Source organism: Vipera berus, assembly GCF_964194415.1.
Source record: "Vipera berus genome assembly, chromosome: 5".
Classification (NCBI taxonomy): domain Eukaryota; kingdom Metazoa; phylum Chordata; class Lepidosauria; order Squamata; family Viperidae; genus Vipera; species Vipera berus.
This window is the reverse complement of record NC_138207.1, coordinates 48971243-48993352: the sequence shown is the minus strand read 5'-3', so window position 1 is coordinate 48993352 and position 22110 is coordinate 48971243. Positions and strand designations below refer to the sequence as shown.

General features: G+C 41.4%; 1 protein-coding gene across 1 annotated transcript in view; it reads right to left on the bottom strand.

The window, feature by feature from the left end:
• Positions 1–18134, bottom strand: part of CNNM2 (cyclin and CBS domain divalent metal cation transport mediator 2) — a 118996-nt gene extending 100862 nt beyond the window's left edge. The window contains 1 exon segment of the mRNA XM_081328179.1: positions 16462–18134. Within this exon segment, the coding sequence (XP_081184305.1) occupies positions 16462–18109 (1648 nt within the window). The 5' untranslated portion in view covers positions 18110–18134.
• Positions 18135–22110: the final 3976 nt, after the last annotated feature.

Below are 22110 nucleotides of genomic sequence, written 5' to 3'. Positions count from 1 at the left end.
AAGCGAAGATACAAAAATCCACTGACAATCCAAATTGCCGACTTTGCAATGACAAAGTTGAAACAGTTTCACATCTAATATGTGAGTGCAGCAAAATCGCGCAAACTGATTACAAAGCTAGACATGACCGAGTTGCTAAATTAATCCACTGGGCATTGTGTCAAAAATATGACTTGCCTGTGTCTGAAAAGTTATGGGAACATAGGGTGGAAAAAGTTGTTGAGAATGAGAGGGTGAAGATCTAGTGGGACTTTCGAATACAGACATTGCCATTTGGAACACAACACGCCAGATATCACAGTTGTAGAGAACCGAAGCATATAGCTGATTGATATCGCTGTACCAGGAGATGCCAGAGTCAAAGAAAAAGAACTGGAAAAAATTACGAAATATCATGACCTGGCCATCGAAACTATGCAAGTATGGATGAAATGTGCAACAGTGATACCCATTGTCATAGGGACACTGGGAACTATATTCAAAAACTTTGCAAAATACATCAAGAAACTGCAGCTTCCTGCAACAACTCCAGCAATCATACAAAAACTGCGCTACTCAAAACATCTTACATTTTAAGGAGGTACCTGCTTGATACCTAGTCCTAGGATATTGGCAGCAACCCATGTCAACCATCAGTGCCAGTCAATTTGAATGTTCAGTTGACTGAGGTTCATGTTTAATGAATAAAAGATAATAACAACGATAACAACAACAACAACAACAACTCTTCTATTCCCTATGAGTACTATCTTTTCCTCAATTTCAGGTCCTCATCAGAGACCTGGAAGTTTGAGAGTTCTGTGCAGTACCTTAGCACTGCACTCTTCCAAACAGAGAGCTCTAATATTGTTCCTGTAGGAGTCACAGCCCTGAGGGCTCCTATAACCATTGGGCTCACTTTGGCCTTTAATTTCCACAAGTCCTCTGATTCCTTTTCAGGTCCCTGTACTTCTACAGCTTCTCATACTCCTTCTTCCTGATGTTGCTGTCACCTGGCAATGCTACATCTATCACCACTGCTGTTTTTTTATCTTTGTTTACTCCCACGATGTATGGTTCACTGCCCAGTACCTCCCTGTCAGTCTGGATCTGGCAGTCCCACAAGATCTGTTATTCTCCGTGATTATCTATGGTATCTCCCATATGGACTTGGAAAGGTCTACATGGGAAATTCCACAGACGGTCTAGCCCAGGGGTAGGCAACCTTGGCTCTTTTATGACTTGTGGACTTCAACTCCCAGAATTCCTGAGCCAGCCATGGCAGTCCCATCCAGCACAAAGGAGGCAAAGCAGCTGGCTAGCAAGCTCAAGTAGAGGTGGTAGAGCACACCCACACCCAGCAAACCAAAGACCACCCAGGCCCAGCAGAGAGGGGGGGAGGCACGGAAACCTAGCTGGGACCAGGGGGCCATGGTGCTGATGGGTATCTGGCTTTCCCCGCTCAGGATGGCCTTTGGCTTGCTGGGCGGGGCTGTGCTCTGGGCGGCGGTGGCGGCCTAATGGACCTGCGCAAGCTTCTGGCAGCGGCGGTGGCCCGAGGCGGGGGCAAAGTGCATTGGGTGTGTGAAGAGAACAGGCTCCACGTGCAGGCCAAGGGCAAGATCTGTGAGAGGGCCAAGATGACCAGCAGCGACCTGCTCTCCAACCGACATCAAAAACAGATGGAACGGAGTACGCACGCCTGGCGGTCTGCATCATGTGCCTCCCCCCTCCCCTACTCCGCCTGCTGCTGGAGGGCTGGCCCGGTATTGCCAGCAGGCTGCAGAGCCCCAGAGTGCGCCGATTGAGGGGCCGGCAGGCTGTGGCTGCTGATGGACACCATCGGCCCCCATGCGCTCGCTGGCCTCTGTGTGGGGGGGCGATGGTGTCAGGCAGCAGCTGCCCCAGCCCCTGCCTCACCTTGCCTTGCCCCACAGCAATGGTAACTCCACCCTGCCCCCTGCCTCACCTCATAGGATGAGACTCCTGCCCACCGCCCAACCCGCCAGAGACCCCCTGGATCTCCCCCAACCCTGCCCGGCCCCCACAGGCGTCCCCCCACGAGCAACATTACCACCACAGCCATGCCCACCCCAGCCATGCCCACCCAGTGGACCACGCCCCCCCCCTGCGGGCACCACTACGATAAATAAGTGGGTTTTGGGTTGCGGTTTGGGCACTCGGTCTCTAAAAGGTTCGCCATCACTGGTCTAGTACAGTGCAAAAATTACTGGAGGTCACAACCACAGCCTGTTGGCAACTGTGATATCTAACCTTAATAAAGATTTCATTCATCCACAATACACTAGTTGAGGAATGCATGGATCCTGTTGCATTGCAGAGACCTAACTTGGCAAGCACAAAGATATAGCCCTGTCTAGGTTTTGCCCATCATGTTTCTGTCCTTGATATTTTGATTAGATAACAAGTGTAGCAATGGTACTATATATCATTGCAAGGGACCAGAAGCACTGCTTTGGTAGAGGTTAGGTATGAGTGCGTGTGTGTTACAGTAGTAACAAGTTAGGACTGCTGCTGGTCTAGCAATCACCCCAGCTACCCATCAGTGTCCCTCCTTGAATGCCTGGATCAAGACTCCAAACTCCATTACCTGGGGCAGATTTTAAATAGATTCAAGAATTGATGGCCTCCATGAAATTATGGGTTTGCCCCAGGAAAGGTTGAGCCTGATTCACGCAGCTGATCATATGCTAGACCTCTTTTCTTTTCCACAAAGGAGCAAGGGACCAGAAGCACTGCTTTGGTAGAGGTTAGGTATGAGTGCCTGTGTGTTACAGTAGTAACAAGTTAGGACTGCTGCTGGTCTAGCAATCACTCCAGCTACCCATCAGTGTCCCTCCTTGAATGCCTGGATCAAGACTCCAATCTCCATTCCCTGGGGCAGATTTTAAATAGATTCAAGAATTGATGGCCTCCATGCAATTATGGGTTTGCCCCAGGAAAGGTTGAGCCTGATTCACGCAGCTGATCATATGCTAGATCTCTTTTCTTTTCCACAAAGGAGCTGCAACATGTTTTGAATATGGAGAATATTACAATCAGTTTTTTACTGTGGTCAGAAAACTTTCTAGTTTTATGTTCTTCATTGTTCTTCATTCACCAAAACCTCTGCAAGGGCACTGAACCAGTTAAGATTTACTTCAAATACTAAATTGATCTTTCTGGTTTTTGGAGACTTTCCAAGCATCCTGTAGGAAGCTACTACTGAGCAGCTTTTCCTTCCACACAGATCCCAGCAAGCTCCTTGGTTTATTGAGAAGCTGCAAGAAATGAAGAGACAGTAATAGTAAAGAATAACCAAGAATGAACCTAAGCAATCATGACTGCATTCCTACATTCAGCAGCATATCTGGTGATGAAGACAACCAAGCACTTTTCCACCCAAGCTTACAGTATCAATATATTTTGACAGAGCTATTCAAGGTTATATTCCTTTCAGGGAAAGAGGAGAGTAAAGATTATCCAGTAGGCCACTATGACATGTCTGTGGCTTTCTTGCTTACATTCCTCCTAGACTTGACTACATTTGGATAGGGTCTGACAAGATGACCAGAGCAACATCCTTTGGAATGATGTCACATCAGTTTGAGCTTGTTTAGACCTATGAGGAAAGTCACTGTGATATAAGCTCTTCCTCCTATTAGCTCAATCTATGACCTATCTAGGACATCTGTGCAGGGTGGTATTAATCCTTCATCGAGGAAAGAAGTAGTGCCAAACATCTTGAAGAAGGTAATGAAGCCATCCCTTTTAAAAATCATCTTTTGACTCAGCCACATTGGATAATTATCAACCAATTTCCAATCTTCTCTTCTTAGGGAAGATTCTTATAGTAGTGTGGAATTCAGCTACAGAGATTTTTAAACATTTTCTGAACCCTCTGGATTCAGGCTTGAGCATAAGACAGAAACAGCACTGTTTGCCTTGATGCAGGGCTTTTCTTGGGACCTGGAGGGAATGCACCTCTCCTGATCCTTTAATACCTCTTGGGAGTCTTCAATACCATGGATTATGCTATCCTTATTATTTACCAGCGTAGCTCATTAAGTAGATGTGTTACATGGGCTTGCTAAGATATGCTCATCATTACCCATGTTGTTATATTCTGGACCAGCTGAAGCTTCCAAGTGGCCCTCAAGGGCAGCACCATGTAAAGCATATTGCAGTGGTCATGAGGTGATGAATGGCTGTCTGAAGGACTCCCCTAGTCTAAGAAAGGATGCAACTAGTACACCAGATGAAGCTATATGCAAAGGCCTTCCTAGCCAAAACTATCACCTGTTCATCAAGCAAGAGCTTGACTTCAGGTAAAGCCCTAGACTGTGTTCTATTGTTGAACAGGAAAGTGCAATGTCATCCAAGGTCAGAGATGGACTGGCTACATTCATCTATGTTTCACAATACTTCTGCTTTATCCTAAGTAGACAGTTCCAGCTAGTATGCATGAGGAACAGAGAAGGCATTAGTGGCTAATCCAATGTAAGTTTCTACAGGGTTTGTTCCTGTCATCCATGCAATTTAATTTCTATGTATAGCTGCTAAGCAGCTTATCCGGCCATATAGAATGCAGTATCCTTGATATATATCACTAGTGATACTATATATACTTGTGATGCCCTTGACGTTCTGGCCTGGTGCCTGGATGCAGTGAGGGCTTTGATAAATCAAAGCTAGGTTAAATCTCTGCAACATGGAGGTAGTTTGCTGATAATAAAACTTGCTTAATTCTAGGTCCAATCTTGGCTCTGAATTGTGTCACATTTCCCCTTAAGCAGCAGGTTTCCAATTCAGGTACCCTCCCGAGTTATTGATTTATGCTGGAGTGACAGGTGAAAACTGTGGTCATGGGGACTTTTACCCAACTCTAGTTAGTGTGTCCATTGTGGCCCTTTTGGGACTGAGATGCCTTGGCAAAAGCACCCGCATGACCCTGCAGTTAAAATTACTGTAATAGGTTTCACATGGGGCTGCATTTACAGACATTTGATGCTTCTGCTAGTCTAAAATTCCTATCAATAATGTTCCTGAAAAACTGCTCAGAAGTATGGGAAGGGAAGTTCATGGAGGGACAGGAAAGATATATGTGCATCTGCAATGAAGTTGGAGCCTTCATTCCAGCCTTCTGGAATTCTGTAAATGGGTTTTGGCCTAACAGCAAAACCATTCACAAAGCTATTCAGGAGGGAAAATAAAGCTACTGAAGTTAGAAAGATAGCCTATAAATAATGAATGGCATTAATCAACATAGGCTATATAATATCCATCCCTACTAGGCATTAAGGGACGTGGTGGCTCAGTGGGTTAGGACGCTGAGCTTGTCGATCAGAAGGTCGGCAGTTTGGCGGGTCGAATCCCAAGTGCCGCATAACAGAGTGCCTGTTACTCGTCCCAGCTTCTGCCAACCTAGCAGTTCGAAAGCACGTAAAAATGCAAGTAGAAAAATAGGGACCACTACGGTAGGAAGGTAACAACGTTCCATGCGCCTTTGGCATCTAGTCATGCCGACCACGTGACCATGGAGACGTCCTCGGACAAGCACTGGCTCTTTGGCTTTGAAACGGAGATGAGCACCGGCCCCTAGAGTCAGAAACGACTAGCACACATGTGCGGGGGAACCTTTACCTTTACCTTACTAGGCATTAAACAGTCTTTTCCAACTGAGTATTCACCAAAAATATTTTACCATCTGAAGTTATGCTTGAATTTTTTTTCTCCTTACCTCACTTTCCCTTCCCTATCTTTTCCGCTATTTACTTTTGTATTTTCATTGTATCGTATATTATAAACTAATAAAACTTTTGAAATTGAATCAAGTTTTGCTTGAATGTTTATGGTACACATAATTTCACTATGTATTTGAGAAGTATACATTCCTATCCTAGACTCTTTAACACTCAGTTAACTATTACTATTTTTTTATCTTTTAACTCTTAAGAAATACCTTTTATTTTGATATTTTTCTATTTCTGTGACAAGGCTGTTCTACTCCCTCCTCCAATATTTTTTTTGGTTAAACCTTGCATTTAAAGTTATTTATGTTGCCCATCTCAGAGCAATCACTTGAACAATCACTAGAAAAGCCTAAGATACGGTAATCCTATCTCTCCATGCATTTTGCACCAGTATGCAAAAGAGATCATACAAATACCTGACACTGTCATCCTTAAACTTTGTAAAAATTATGAATACAGCTTCGATTTGCAGGCAGATATTTTTGTTGGGATCCAAAATTTGAATATATTTAATGATACTTTTATAGTTTGTCCTTAACAGTAAAAATGTCCAAGATTATGGTATTTTATACAAAAATGATAATCTGCAGCATTTCTGGACTGCCAACCATATGTAATACCATTATAAATAAAACATGAGAAGGATGCATTTAAGAGAGATTATATTCCTATTTGAATGGATAGCAAGTGTTTCTGTCTAACAAATAAGAATGTTCAAGCATATCTCATTACTACAGCAAACCAATAAAATGTAGAACTAAAATATTTAGTACTAAGTGTGAAATAACAACTTGCCTTCCCTGACTTTGACAGAAGGAAAATACAGGTAAATCAATTACTGTACAGCCTTAATTAAATATGTCTGAAGTATTTCTTAAGCAAACCAATTAATGTTACAACAATGGCAAAAATGAGTGAAGACCTTGCCAAAAATGGGTGTTCTGAAATATCTTAGATGAACCAATATTATAGCAGAGCAGTGTTACTCAATCTCAGCAACTTTAAGATATGTGGACTTCAACACCTATGCTGGCTGAGGAATTCAGGGAGCTGGATATCCACACACCTTAAAATTGCTGAGGTTGAGAAAAACTTCCTTAGAGCAAACTGACATTTATAGCGTACAATAAAAATACTTTTCTCTACATTATGAGTACAGTAATTTCTCAACTGCCATTGCCTTAGACTGGATGATGTCACAGAAATGAATGTGTTAGGAATAGATAATATACGGTACATTGTGGACTTCGGTGCTATTTTTGCACATATAAAAGACTACATTTAAAAAAACTCAAATACAAAACAACTGCTTTAATAAAAAGCTGAAGCTTTTTCTCTAAGCTGAATTAGTAAAACCTTCATACCATTCTACATCTCTTCAGAAGGTAAAAACTCCCACCAAATGCATCTAAACTGGATGACCTTGGCAACAGACAGGCTGAAGTAGCCAGCTGATCTGGGGTCATTAGCCATGTGCTGGTAGTTGCAGTTCACTAGTTTAGTATTTACGCTACTGTTTGTAGCTGGCAGGCTGCAAATTAGGACCTTGTCAAATCACTGTGTGAGTGCCAGGTCACGCACAGTAGACATGGCATGGTTCATAGCACTGCATTCTCCAGTGTCAATGGCTAGTTTTATGAGCTCAATTATTGGAACTAGAGAAGCCTAAAAATAAAAAATAAAATATCAAGATGTGAGCCAGGAATCAAAACATTAGCTAACAATACCCCTGTAGTATTGTTATTAACTTAAACGTTAATGAACCAAACATTTCAAAGTCTCAATTTAAGCTTACATTACACAATCCCTTCAATAATTCTAGTCTAATAGAAGAACCTCATTCCAGATAAGAAACTGCAATTTAATTCCATGTGATTACACTATGATGCTAATATTCTTTATTAAATATTTAGCCTGCAATCTTTTGTATATACTCAGCTTTACCATATATTTAAAGTTCTGACAATGCAAGCCATTCTTCATTCCTGTCCTTAGTCATTCTGTGACTGTGTAGGGTTATATGTTTATATTAGAAGAGAAATTGATGTTTGAATATTAAAAAAACCTTTATGTTCAGAACTCACCATTATATTCAGCAGATATAGCTAGCCAAATTCTTATTTCCTTTTATCCTCATAATAGACTAGAGATAACTTAAGACTGAAACATAGTAATTTAATCAAAACCAGCCAAGAGGAAAAAGAACGAATCTGAGCATGTGAACTTATAAAACTCAAAATGTTGCTGAACTGTAATTTAGAATACAATTCATGATTTCATACCACAGCTAGAATATTAGTTCAGCCAAATCTAGAAAAGTACAAACATCTCCACCACCATCAACCCAACTCCATGTCTGCAGATAGTGCGCATTAGTTCAGTAGGAGAAAAAGTGTTGACCTTTTCTTTAATCTACACTTAGCTTATTCTTAAAATATCCTCTACATAATATTAGACTTCAAATGTCGTTCAAAATGTTATCCTATTGTCTCTTCTGACTGTTTAAAACTGCTTCTCTGGCTATCAATACATTCATTAAAGACCTCAGGTAGCCCTCGACTTACAACAGTTCGTTTAATGACTGTTTGAAGTTGTAACTGCACTGACTTATGACTGTTTTTCACACTTATGATCATTGTAACTCCATGGTCAAATGATCAAAATTCAGATGCTTGGCAACTGATTCATATTTATGACAGTTGCAGTGTCCCAGTGTCATGTGTTCCAGTGTCATGTGATTAGATTTTGCAACCTTCTGACAAGCAAAGCCAATAGGAAAGCTAGATTCACTTAACAACCGTGTTACTCACTTAACAACTGTAGTAATTCACATAACCATTGTGGCAAGAAGTCATAAAATGACTTTTAAAATTCATTTAACTTAGCAACACTTAAGTGTCTCACTTAGCAACAGAAATTTTGGGGTCAATTGTAGTCATAAGTCAAGGATTCCCTGTATTTTCTCAGTTCAAAAAAAGCTAAAATCTGATTCTAAGGCCTAGTATTATTTAACTATAATGATATAAAAATAAGCACTCCCTTGAATCAAGCTCAACTTGTGATGATTTATCCATATTATATCCATATTATATGCATATTATTTTCTTACCAAAGATACAGAATTAGTTTGCTACCACTGTCTTCTTACTTTTTTATTTTAGCTTTCCAGTTTAGCCTACATTTCCAAAATTTTGGTGTGGTCACTCATCCAACTATTAATTAGGTCTACGTTTGCTTGCTTTTTCTGGGATCAGTCAATCAGCTTAGGTGCTACCATCTGACACTGTCATGCTTTACCAGCAAAACTGCATTTGTCAGATATTCAGTTCAAGAATGGTTTGACTTATGCTTGTTCTCAGCTGAAAGTTTCACATATGGAACTTGCCCTAGTTAGATAAGCACATTTGTATACTAGGAAGAAGCCACTAACAGTTAATTGCTGTCTGTCAAGTTAACCTGTTTTCTTATACTCACTATGGTTTAAGTCCAGTGTTTCCTTTTCAAATCCTTCCCCTTGAAAGAACATTTGTGCCCGATCCTTCTCAGCCTTGAAGCTAGTGGCTGTTAGCTTTTGACATAAGTGACATCTCTACCCTGAAAAATTCTGGCTTTCAACTTAATTTCCCCAATCACCATGCATTATATTATATTCACTGAATTCATGTTGATACTAAATTCCTGTTCAGCATTCATTACCAAATGAAACAGCATGGGTATTATTAAGCAATAATAGGTTTGTTGATAAATCTTTGTTAAGTCAAACATAAACAATATGATGGTTTACTATTAACTATAAACCAGGCCAGATTTTTCATTGTTATACAGCTAATTTTATCTAGTATCTTCATATGTTCATAGAAGAATTGAGAGTCAGTTTGGTGTAATGGTTAAAGCATCAGGCTAGAGACTGGGAGACCATGATTTCAAGTCCCACCTTACGCAGCTGGGTGAACTTGAGGAAGGAGGCAATGGCAAATTGCTACTGAAAAACCTTGCCAAGAAAACTGTAGGAACTTGTCCAGGTAGTCACTAAGAATAGGACACAAATGGAAGAAAAAAAGAAAGAAAAATTATTCTGGCTCTTAATCGTCTTTATCTGTAGGACAGATGGGCAACATGGCCAAATAGCATATGATTAAAAGCTATACAATTTCAAGAACTGGTTAACATACATTCTTGTCAATGAAACAGATATAGAATTAGCACTAGTACTTAGACTTATATACTGCTGTATAGTGCTTTACAACATTCTCTGAGCAATTTACAGTGTCAGACATATTGCCCGAACAATCTGGGTCCTCATTTTACCGATCTCAGAATACAGACAGACAGATATAAAAGCTTGTTCAGTCATTAGCTGATTTATTGAGCTGGGAAGAGAAAAGGATAGAGGAAGAGCTTGTGCAGGTGTGTCATATGAATGCAGGTTTTGCTGCAATGAGGCAAACGCCAAATGATATTTGGTACATTTTATGAGAAAAAGCATACCTCATTTTGTCAGTAGTAGTAGTATTAGGGTTAATTTCAGCCAATCATACATCCCTTCCAGGATACTATAAGGTCAAGCAGAGCATTCCATTGTTCACTGCACCAGGGCTTTTCAACCAGTGGTACGGGTACCACCTGTGGTACATTGGCACCTGGCAGGTGGCACACGACCATCCTAGAAAAGTGGTAGTGGGGGAGGGGAATGAGCTGAACCGGTGGCAGCACAAGCCTGAGCGAGAGATGGCTGGAGCTGCAGGGCTGTCAGGACTCAGTGGAACTGCCAGGATCAGCGCTTCTTCGGGGCTGTCAGCGCTTAGTGGAAGTGCCAGGATCAGCACCAGGCTCCAGCTGGAGTTCGGCGCTGATCCTGGTGCTTCTGAACCCAGAAGAAGTGCCAATCAGCTGGAATGTTGCAGCATCTCCAGGGACTTGTGATTTACATTCAGATGCTTGGCAACTGATTCATATTTAGGACAGTCACAGTGCCCCAGGGTCATATGAAGTGACCAAAACTTGCTGCAACCAGCCAGCAGACAAGGGAAATAAAAACCAAACACCCCCCCACCCCCATTGCCAATCCTCAACAGAAATGCTCACAATGAAAACCTCGGACAGGAGGAAGAGCACCGCCAGGCGGACAGGCAGGTATCTTGCTCGGCTGTGGTTTGGGAGGCACTTTTTCCAGTGCCACTGTAACTTCAAACAGTCACTAAGTGAACTGTTGTAAATCGAGGACTACCTGTACTTCATCACTTTTTTCCTTTTTATGGTTATCAAGTTTTTGACACCTTGCTAGGCAACCGGTGGTACTCAGATGTTGCCATATCCTAAAAGTGGTACAATGGGTGAAAAGGTTGAAAAGCCCTGTACACTGAACACTGAAGCAATATAATATACTTTTTTGCAAAAGAAGTTATTAATCCAAACTCAGCAAACCTGTAGTGTAATATAGTAGCAAACAAAAAGATAAAAAAAGAACAAGAAGCAAATCTCAGTCTCTAGGTCTACAATTACAACAGATAACGAAGAACTCAGTGTTGTAAAAGGCTCTGGGAAAGTTTCTATACAGAGTGGTCTGCACTATGTGTACCCGCTTTACAGTTTTAAATACAAGGCTTTTCAAGCAAAATTTCTGTGGTAAGCTAAGAAATAGAAGGCTTGGGATTTAGAATCATACATGCTGAGAACAGCCAGTTAAAAAAAAAGACAAGAAAAAATGCCAATGGTTTTAGTGAAAACTCAAGCAAAAACAGGATCATTAAAATCACTTGTCCACTGAAAGGAAGGCAAATGAAAAATTACCCACAAGTTTATTTTCAAGTCAGGTTTTTAAACTCACTTGCCACTGATTTTAGGGCAAATTACACACTCGAGTTTGTGTGTGTGTGTGTGTGTGTGTGTGTGTGTGTGTGTGTGAGAGAGAGAGAGAGAGAGAGAGAGAGAGAGAGAGAGAGAGAGATTATATTTTTACACTATAATTGGAGTGGAGTTATCCTGTGGCAGCATCCTATATAGTATAACTCGGGGTTTTCCAGTCTGTGATCCACAGAACCATATGCATGAGGACCTGATGGGCTTCTGTGAGACTAAAGACAAAAAAAAAGTTAATTTGAATGCAGTGAATGTTGCATTGCTTAGAGTTTTCAGTTTTAATCAAGGGTATCAAAGTTCCAAGTTACACAATTGGAATATCCCAGTACAGATGCTGACAACTGAACAATACAATACCATAGTTACTTCAAAGGACTATTTTCCCATCCATTAAAATGAAGCTGCCTTATATTCATTAAAAATATGGATAACATTTTCCTTTAATGTCCCATTTTCCTTTAATGAGAGGGGCTGCCTAAAATCTGGGGCAGTTCTTTACAATACTAATAGTTCTTGCTCTTTCAGCAAAAAGTCACAAAGTAAAAAATCAAAACTGGCTTAGTTGTATTTTCATCAGAATAAAGACTATATTTTGCATCTGTACTATAATACCATAGAAATTGGTAGCTTTTTCACCTTCTGATACTCCAAACCTTACACAGAAAAATCCCCCAAATTTCAGAGCCCTGGATGCAAATTGAAGCAAACATATTAACACTCCCTTTACATTATTTCATTTTTCATAAAAAAATGTAGAGTGAGGAGAGAAACAGAAAGTACTTGTTTACATTCACCATAATATGATACTTAATGAAACATTTTATCAATGCAGGAAGTACTTATTGGAACTAGTAATGGTCGCCTAATAACTCAGGATAAGTATACACAAAAGAATCCAGTAGTATATTTATTATAGAAATCACATTCATATCCTAATTCATATTAAACTTTAATCACATTCATATCAGATATTTCTACTTTAACCTACATCATGTCTCTCAACAACACACATCCACTCCTACCATTAGATGACAACTAGAACGGGACTGACCCAAATTCTGTTCATAAAACCAAATATTAGGATTCAAAAAAAAGCACTGCATTTACTTCTTAGCATATTATATAGATTCACTTATTGTGATTTAATAAAACATGTTTAAACAGTGACACAGCATAATGGGAGAATCCAGAGTGTATTTCTATTATTGGAAATAATAAGAAAATGCCTGGCATTATTATTATTTTTTTATTTTAATTCCATATATATCCCGCCCTTCTCCGAAGACTCAGGGCGGCTTACAAGCTTAGCAGTAGCCTTCATTCTATGTATATGCCTGCTTATTAGGGCTTTCACACACCCCCAAGCGGCATTATTACAAAGTCAGCTTAATTGCCCCCAACAATTATGCGCAATGCAGGACTCTGTTGATTAATTTATAAGCTGCTGGTGTCTTACCTTCAGATATCTTGCAACTTACAAAAAGGGACTTCAGGCCACACATTCAAAACCACTGATATTGGGGGGTAAAGGTAAAGGTAAAGGTTCCCCCGCACATGCATGCTAGTCATTTCCGACTCTAGGGGCTGGTGCTCATCTCTGTTTCAAAGCCGAAGAGCCAGCGTTTATCCGAGGACTTCTCCGTGGTCATGTGGCCGGCATGACTAGATGCCAAAGGCGCACGGAACGCTGTTACCTTCCCACCGTAGTGGTCCCTATTTTTCTACTTGCATTTTTTACGTGCTTTCGAACTGCTAGGTTGGCAGAAGCTGGGACGAGTAACAGGCGCTCACTCTGTTATGCGGCACTCGGGATTCGACCCGCCAAACTGCCGACCATCTGATCGACAAGCTCAGTGTCCTAACCCACTGAGCCACCGCGTCCCTTACGATATTGGGGGGAGGAAGTGTCAAAGCATTGAACTAATTATATTAAGATTAATTAGTAGGACTGCTCTGGTGTCCTGCTTCTCTATGGGGGTGGGGGTAAGTGAGGAAAATATAGAGGTCAACTTGTTTTTTCTACAAGTGTTAATACAGTATTTTGGTAAATGGGAACTTGCAAAGATTTGCTAGAACAAAAGGCGCAAGAAATTGTTATAAAATAAAGACAGCAAGAGATATGTTAATGCACAACACAATTTGAATATTAATCTAGAAGCAATTTTTCCATTTAAGGAAAGTAACTTTTCTATTTCAAAATAATATTATTTTAATTCATCCCACACAATACAATAGTTTACTAAATTTAGGGATCTCTCATTTTGAAAATAAATCCATCTCTACCAGCAGCTTTTTAGAATATATTAGTATCTGAAAAAAGAATATTATATATTATGTGTTAATATAGAAGGGCAATATATTTTTTAAAAAATACAAATAATGAATTTGACATATCCAAGCAGAATCGTATAAATTAATTTTTAGATAAACTTGTTATTGCCCAGAAGGGAAATTCTGTAGCCAGAGTATCTTCATTTTAATCACAATGTATTTCACTAATACCACTGAGCAACCTAGGTATATTGACTGAGAAATAATCTTTCTACGCTTAATAATAATCTTAACCCCCCAACAAATGGATTACATACAGCTTAAGGGAATGAGTAGGACTGAAAAACAAGTGTTATTTTACATGTATTTGTTACCTTTGTAAGTAAATCTACCCTGCCCTCTCATTCTAGCTTCTATAATGTGTGTGTGTGTATTTTACATACATAAACTAATCTATTTAATTAATATAAATTAAAACTGTCCAAAGTCACTTCTTTTGTGAGATGGGTGCCTATATAAATTTGACAATTAAATAAATAAAACCAAAATATTAAACTGTAAATATGGTTACATATTCAACAGGACTGGTTTAGTAGTATTCTAGAAAGTTAAATTATTACTAAAATGGGAAAATAATGCTATATATAGTTTCATGATTAGATTACAATACAATCTCATTAATTCACTTTTCATAAATTATAAAGGCCAATAAACAATCCTGGTTCTTATACTAGAAAATACCTATTGGCTGTAGGAGATCTATAATAGATTACCAAAACATTTCATTTGAAAAATGAAAAGAAAAGAAAAACAAAACCAGAGGGTATAGAAAACTGAAAGATGGGTTAACTTGTAAATGGAAAAAGCTAAAGATAAGTGTTTCAGACTGGCACAATTTGAAACCTAACTAGCAGTTTACTGCCTACAAATCACCAACTGAGTGCAAAAGTTCAGCTACAGAGTAAGTACCACTTTGAGAAAAGGTGAGCTCCAGCAGTAACCTGTTTATCCAAGTATTGAACAAATGCTAATCTCAAATTGACGTTGAATCCAACTATCTTCAAATATATTTTTCCTGCAAGAATTTGCTCATAATTATTAGATTGATAGCCTACTCTAAACATTCAGAGTGCTTGACACACATAAACACCCAGAAACTAAACAACAGTATACCTTTCACTATGGCTTCCCAACTTAATTGATCACAAAGTCCAGCCAAACAAGCAGATTTTAGAACGATTCTAAATGATTGTCAGTACCGGCAGTTTGCAGCTGAAAAGAAATTCGTAACAGGAGAACCACTACAATGTGTTCTTGCTCACCAAGATGGAGAAAAAGATAGTATCATTCAGAAGATACCATCCATGATTTCTAGTTAACATAACGAGATACAAGAAAATATGTGATAAAATTCATATAAAACACACAGACGAAACTAATTTTTAACAATGTTCATGATTGCAGAGCAGACCAGCTTCCTCTCCCAAAAATCTACTGCACTGTGACAACCAGATTCAGATACCTAAGCAACCATCTCTCTCTCTACAGCTAGTTAGAGACAATCAGGTCAGTACAGTGGTGATGCGCTAGGCTAGCAGTGGAAAATACTAACCATGTTTTAAACAGAACTTTGGGATGTTAAAAACAAACTCAGTGACATTTTTAGACATTTAAAAACAAACTCACAAAATTTTTAGAAAAAATCTACCTAAAATATTAACATAGTATAAAACTTATTGTATTGGATGAGTTTAGTTTTAACTTTCATGTACAGTATAGATACATTGAGGATCCATAACAATTCCCAATCATGTATATGTGCACAATGAGAAAAAAGCCAACATTAACCAACATTATTGACCTAAAATAATAAACTCAATCTGTATATAAGCATTTACCATGTAAGATCTCTGCATCACAAATCTACCAAAGTTTTTACTATATAAAACAGAGGCTGTTTGAAAATAGCGAATAGTTAACAAATAGTTGTTAAAGGAAACAAATGTTGTTATTCAAGGAAAGATAACCTGAGATGTAAAACTAGTTGCCAATAATAATACATTCAAGTCTAAGATAAACATCAGATAAGTAAAAGTTCGTACATGGCATGATACACATACCAGGCATACATTTCTATTGAAAAAGAATACCTATTTATTATTTTAACCTATACATTTGGATACAATCTGGGCTATAAATTCCTCATTTCTTGACATATTAGCAGTCATAGGTGCACGTATATTTAGCACATAAGACAGATGATGAGTCCAAGTTGGAGTCACAATTCAAGATAATATCTGAATACATACTGGACAGCGAAAAACCTAAACTGATCGTTAAAGTACATTCAGCAACATACATATAAACAGAAATTATGGGAGCTATAGATTAAGGTTTATGAATACAAAGAAAATATGTGAAGGCAAAAGAATCAGTTTACTATTCTGAACTATGTCATATAAACACCAAATGTTAAGCTCAGAATTTAATATCCCCAGAACTTCATCTTTCATTGTAATAATCAAGTACCTTCCATACTTCTGAAGCTCTTTTTCACATTTTCCTTCCCCACTCCCTTCACCATCCACCATCATCCCACCTTTTTTGAATTCCTCAAGCATGGCATCAAGCTTGGTGTCATTGAAGACAAAGTGCAGTGGGTGGTTATAGAAACGTGTGATCGTCTTGAGTGGAGTGCAATCATCAGGATCCACAAAAGCTAAGTCTTTGACAAAAAGAAGGTCCACAATATTAGAGCGGTCTCCTTCAAAAACCGGGATACGTGTATATCCACTCTCCATGATTTCAGACATAGTGTTGAAATCAAGTACAGCTTCAGCAGTAATCATGAAGCAATCCCGGAGAGGAGTCATTACATCCTCCACAGTTTTGGTGCGCAATTCCAGCGCTCCTTGAATTATATTCAATTCTTCTTTGACCAAATCATTGTAAGGATCAGTGACTCTTAACATTTCAAGTAGCTTCTCACGGTTATAGACAGTACCAATCTCTTGCCCTAAAACACAGTCCAGCAGTTTGCTGACTGGATAAGAGGCTGGAAACGTCATCATCATAAAGAACTTTGTAAGGAAGATGGTGTTGGCACCCACAGCCAGACCATGCCGGGAACAAATAGCCTGTGGCACAATCTCACCAAAAATGACAATACCAATGGTGGATACTACCACTGCCACCAGTCCAGAACCTGCAATGTCATCGAGCAGTATGGTAAGGGTAGTATTGACCAATACATTACCCAAGAGCAAAGAACAGAGCAAGTAGTTGCCCTGGCGGCGCACAGGCTCAATGCGCTTAGCATAGTTTTTTTCTTTTTCTGTCCCACAATTCTGCACAATACGCAACTCCATAGGATCAAGAGCCATGAGTCCCAGGTTGAGTCCACTGAACATGCCAGAAAGACCCAACAGGAGGGAGATGAAGATCACCTGAAGCCAGAAGGGTAACAAGAATTTCTTCTCCTCACCTACAATCATCTTGGTGTCCTCACCATCATGATAGATCCAGGTTGTCTCAGTCCAGGGCCCTCCATCAGGACCAATAATGCCACCTCCACCACCAGGGCTCCCAGCCACACTCCCCGCCCCTCCTAGGATAGCAGCAGGGGAAGACACAGAGGTACACAAGTAGTAGGACTTGCTTTTTTCGGTTTTGCGCAAGGGCTTGATATCGATCTCGATAATCCCCGAGGTACGGCGGTTGAGGGTGATATGCGGTTGGATGATGATATCCGATGTCCGGATGCCGCAACGCTGCGGGGCCGACGACATGGAACCCAGGGGGACCGGGCCATCTTCTTGCTCAGCTGGCGGCCGCCTGCCTTCCCCTTCCCTCCGTTCATGCTCAGTGAATGCGATGCGGGACCAGGTCTCGTTATTGATATTCTGCCCGTAGACCCGCAGTTTGACACTAGTTCTCTCGCTCACCCGGAGCACTCCCTTTTCCATAAAGGACACATCGTCCGTGTCCTCCAGCCGTAACCCGATTATCACCGTTTCCTCAGAATCAGACGCCCCGGGCAACAAGGAGGAAGAGGAAGAGGAGGAGGAGGAAGAGGCGGCGGCGGCGGCGGCGCGAGCGGGCTGCTCTCCCAGGCACCGGCTGAGGAGAATCCCTAGCAGCAGCGGCAGCAGCAGCGGCGACCGCGGTAGCATCCGCGTCTCCCTTTCGCCGCCTCCCCCCGGCCCTGCCATGAGCCTGGGAGCAACCGCGGGGAGCGGCGCGGCCATATTCCAGGAGAAAAAGGGTCAGTGGTAACCCGGCCACATGAAACTGAGCCACCTCATTGTGCCAGCGCTTAACGAAGACAGAAAGCAGCGAAGTCCTCGACGGGTGACAAGCGACTGCCAGGCCTGGGCCAGGAGCTGCTCCAACCCCTACCCCGAAGGGGACGGGGAGGGAGGGGGGAAAAGAGACCCGCGCGTGCGCATCAACCAATGAGGTGAATACAAGCGAGGCAGCGGAGGGTGCAGATAAAGAGCAATCGTCCAATCAGGTCGCTCATGAATACAGGGGTGGGGACGAGGGCTAGCCGGCCGGTAGGTCGGCCTTCCACTTTTTTTCGTGGTTGGGGGCGGGTGAGGTGAGAAGTGCCTGAGCTACACATCGAAGCCGGGGGAGATTTATTTATTTATTTATTTATTTATTTATTTTGGTCCAGCGAGACCGGCAAGGAGAGTCGGTTTATCCTGGGCTTCTTCCCAGAATCCACGAGTTTTCTCGAACCGAGGTTATCTCTGCCTGTGTTGTTGATCATTACCCCGCAATATAGCTCGAAGGGGAGGGGCATCTCTCTCGGCCTTCTTTCCTGTTAAGAGAGCGCGTGATACATGTGTGTATATCTCAGCTTTAACAGGAGTCAACAAAACGCCAATCGGAAGGGAGGACGACGGAGATTGGTGAGAAGATCAGCCAATGGGACGGAGAGTTTTCTTCCGGAACCGGGCCTCCTGGCGCTCTTAAACCGCGAAGCGAACTCCGCTTGAAGATGAACCGCGCTTTGGGCGCTTGGTTTCTCGCCGCGAGGCGACGTTTGTGCGTGAAACCTTCCCCTCTCCTTCGTTTTCCATCCGAATTTTCCTGGCGGCGTTTTACTCGCGAGAAATACTTTCTTACGGCTCTCCTTTTTTTTTCAGTAGAAAAGTTGTGCTGCCCGACAACCAAAAACCTAATACGCCTGAGTTGGGAAGGTTTGCTAATTGACCTGTCTTTTACCTTTAATTGTAAAGGTAAAGGTAAAGGTTCCCCCGCACATGCGTGCTAGTCATTTCCGACTCTAGGGGCCGGTGCTCATCTCCGTTTCAAAGCCGAAGAGCCAGCGCTTGTCCGAGGACGTCTCCGTGGTCATGTGGCCACCATGACTAGACGCCAAAGGCGCACGGAACGCTGTTACCTTCCCACCGTAGTGGTCCCTATTTTTCTACTTGCATTTTTACGTGCTTTCGAACTGCTAGGTTGGCAGAAGCTGGGACGAGTAACAGGCGCTCAATCTGTTATGCGGCACTCAGGATTCAACCCGCCAAAGTGCCGACCTTCTGATCGACAAGCTCAGCGTCCTAACCCACTGAGCCACCACGTCCCTTACCTTTAATTGTAAGGCAGTTCAAAGGCAGCGACTGATAAGATTCCTGGGGTTTCACTTCGTTTACTGTCCAGCTGCAAGCTCCACGCCAGGAGACTAGAGCTATTTTTGTCCCCAAAGAGCCAAATCCATCGGGCAGAGGACGAGTGGAAGGAAGAAGCGTGTTTGGCCCATTGAGTGTCCCTGTCTGGTTATTCGCAGTCCCATCTCCTGCCACGCTACCCTGTCAAGCAAGGCGTTGTTGGATAGAGTTTACTAGAATTCAGGGCCTTGGTAGACCCATGTTAGCAATGGCTATTCAAATGACTTGAGTTCTAGTGACACTTCTTGGGCAAGGTGGAGGGATTATGAGGAGCACTGGAGGGTGGGGGGAGCTTTCTCGAGCCTTATTCTGCACTCCTGGACTGAGCTGTGATCTTATCACCTAGGCTAGATGGAAAAACTGGCAGAACTCAAGTCAATTTTACCCCATCTTCCCAATTTTGAAAATAATTGCTACAAAAGAATGGAAATTGGTGTCTGGTTCTTCTGCAATATCCAGATACATTTCATTGAATACACAAAATGACACTGTTCTAACTGCCCCAAAGTAATAAAACCAGAAAGTATTCCCATGTGCAGAAGCATTAAAAACATACAATGCCCTTATTTTGGACATAACCAGAAAAGTACAGCTGATAAAACATGACTGTTATTGCTAGTTTAAACCAGGATTTATGCAAACAGCACTAATTAAAAAAAACTGTTTCAAAATGCATTGAAAAGGATGTGTCCACTGCAGCTGAAAGTGGCCAATGATATAAGAGCAGATGCTAGCCCTTACTCTGTTATTGCCAACATAGTGAAACACTGTAGAACATATGTTCTGCAAAAAAAATGCATTGGAAGAGGAAAGATACTATTTTAAACCTAGAACTCTCTCCAAATGAGAAGGCCTTTTTCATGAAGATATGTCCTTCAAAACAATTTGTCTTTACGTCTCAGGACAGCAGGATGAGCTCTTTGACTGAGTTTACATTAAGCTGAATATGGTATAAACTAAAGCACAAATTATAGTTTATAAATCAAATAGCATTCATAAAACACCCTAAGAGAAAACCAAACTACACATCATTACTTGTTACTGCATGATAAATTTGTATTTTGAAATATGGACTTCAATGGATTTCATTGGGAGCCGCAGATTACAACAAGGTCAGCTGTGTAGTCCTGCTGAGACCCAAGTCACTGTCTGGAATAGGAGGATAACAGGTTTTATGCCCAAGCCACCTCTCCTGACCTATGGATCTTGTTATGCCTCATCATATATTGAGGAACTGAGAGAGATTAAATATATCTACGGTAGAGCAATGGCCCCCAACATTTTGGACACCAGGGACCAGTTCCGTGAAGAGATGTTTTTCCATGGACTGGAGGGGGCATGGTTACGCATGTTGCCTGCATCCCATGGATGAGGTTTCACTTGTTTGCATGGCCCAGTTTCTGGCATGCTGCTGCCAGATGCCGGTCTACAGACTGGGGTCTGGGGACCCCTTATCTAGAGCTCTACTGGCAGGAGATGGAGAACAAACCTGACTGAATGTGGGTAAGAGCTACTATCAAGGCCCACCTCATAATTATTCATGTGGAAAATTGGAATTACTTTGCAGAAATTTCATCTGTGAATTACTTAGCAACCCTCTGTAAGATGACCTGGTTCCTTCTGAGTAAGGAGGACTCAAATGTCTATCTGCAGTGGCACACTGAGGAACTGCTGATTTTCTAGAAAATAAAGCCACTCAGATTCATTTCCTGTTGGACACTAGTGTGGACACTGGTCCAGGGAGATGCCCAAGTCCTTGTCCAGGTATCTGGCAATGGTTTCACCTGTTGCTCCTAAGGAAGGGGGCAGGATTTTAGGGAATGTGAGCTCAGCCATCTGTTTTAGACCCACATCTCCCAGGCTGGTAAAAATCTCCTGGCAGGTGATGTTTGGGTAGTCAATGCATCTTTAGATGAGTGGATGTGTGATGCCCCAGTCCTTTAAGGAAGCTGTGCTTCAGCCCTTCTTAATAAGGCATTGCTAGATCCCATCCTAATGGACAATTTTTGTCCTGTCTCCAATCTTTCCTTTTTGGGAAAGGTTGTTGAGAAGGTGGTCATGCTGAAGCTCCAGAGGATCCTGGGTGAAATAGATTATCTGGATTCTTTTCAGACAGAGTTTAGGCCTGGTTATAGGACAAAAATTGTATTGGTTATGCTTTTTGTAGATGTAGATAGTGTGTCCACCCTTGTTCTACTTGACTTCTCCATGGCCTTTGATATCACTGACTGTGGTACCCTGGAATGATCCCAGGATTGGGAGTTGGGGGCACTGTGTTGTCCTGGTTCATTTTCTTCTTCCAAGGCCATTTATTTAGCCAACTCTCAAAATATGCCTTTGCCTCTTCTTTTGCTTCTTTGTGTGCAAGCCCACCACAAACATGCCCAGTAACAAGTTTTTATGGCATTACCATTTTGCATGTCTAATCAGCTTAAAAACCACAACACAATCTCCCTTGTAAATGATTTGACGTGTGGCAAATGTGTGGTTTTAAAAAGATCCCAGTTCAAAACTGCTTTTATTTGCCAAAGCATTTTAAGTGGTGCAGTTTGGGTTGCTCTGTTCTG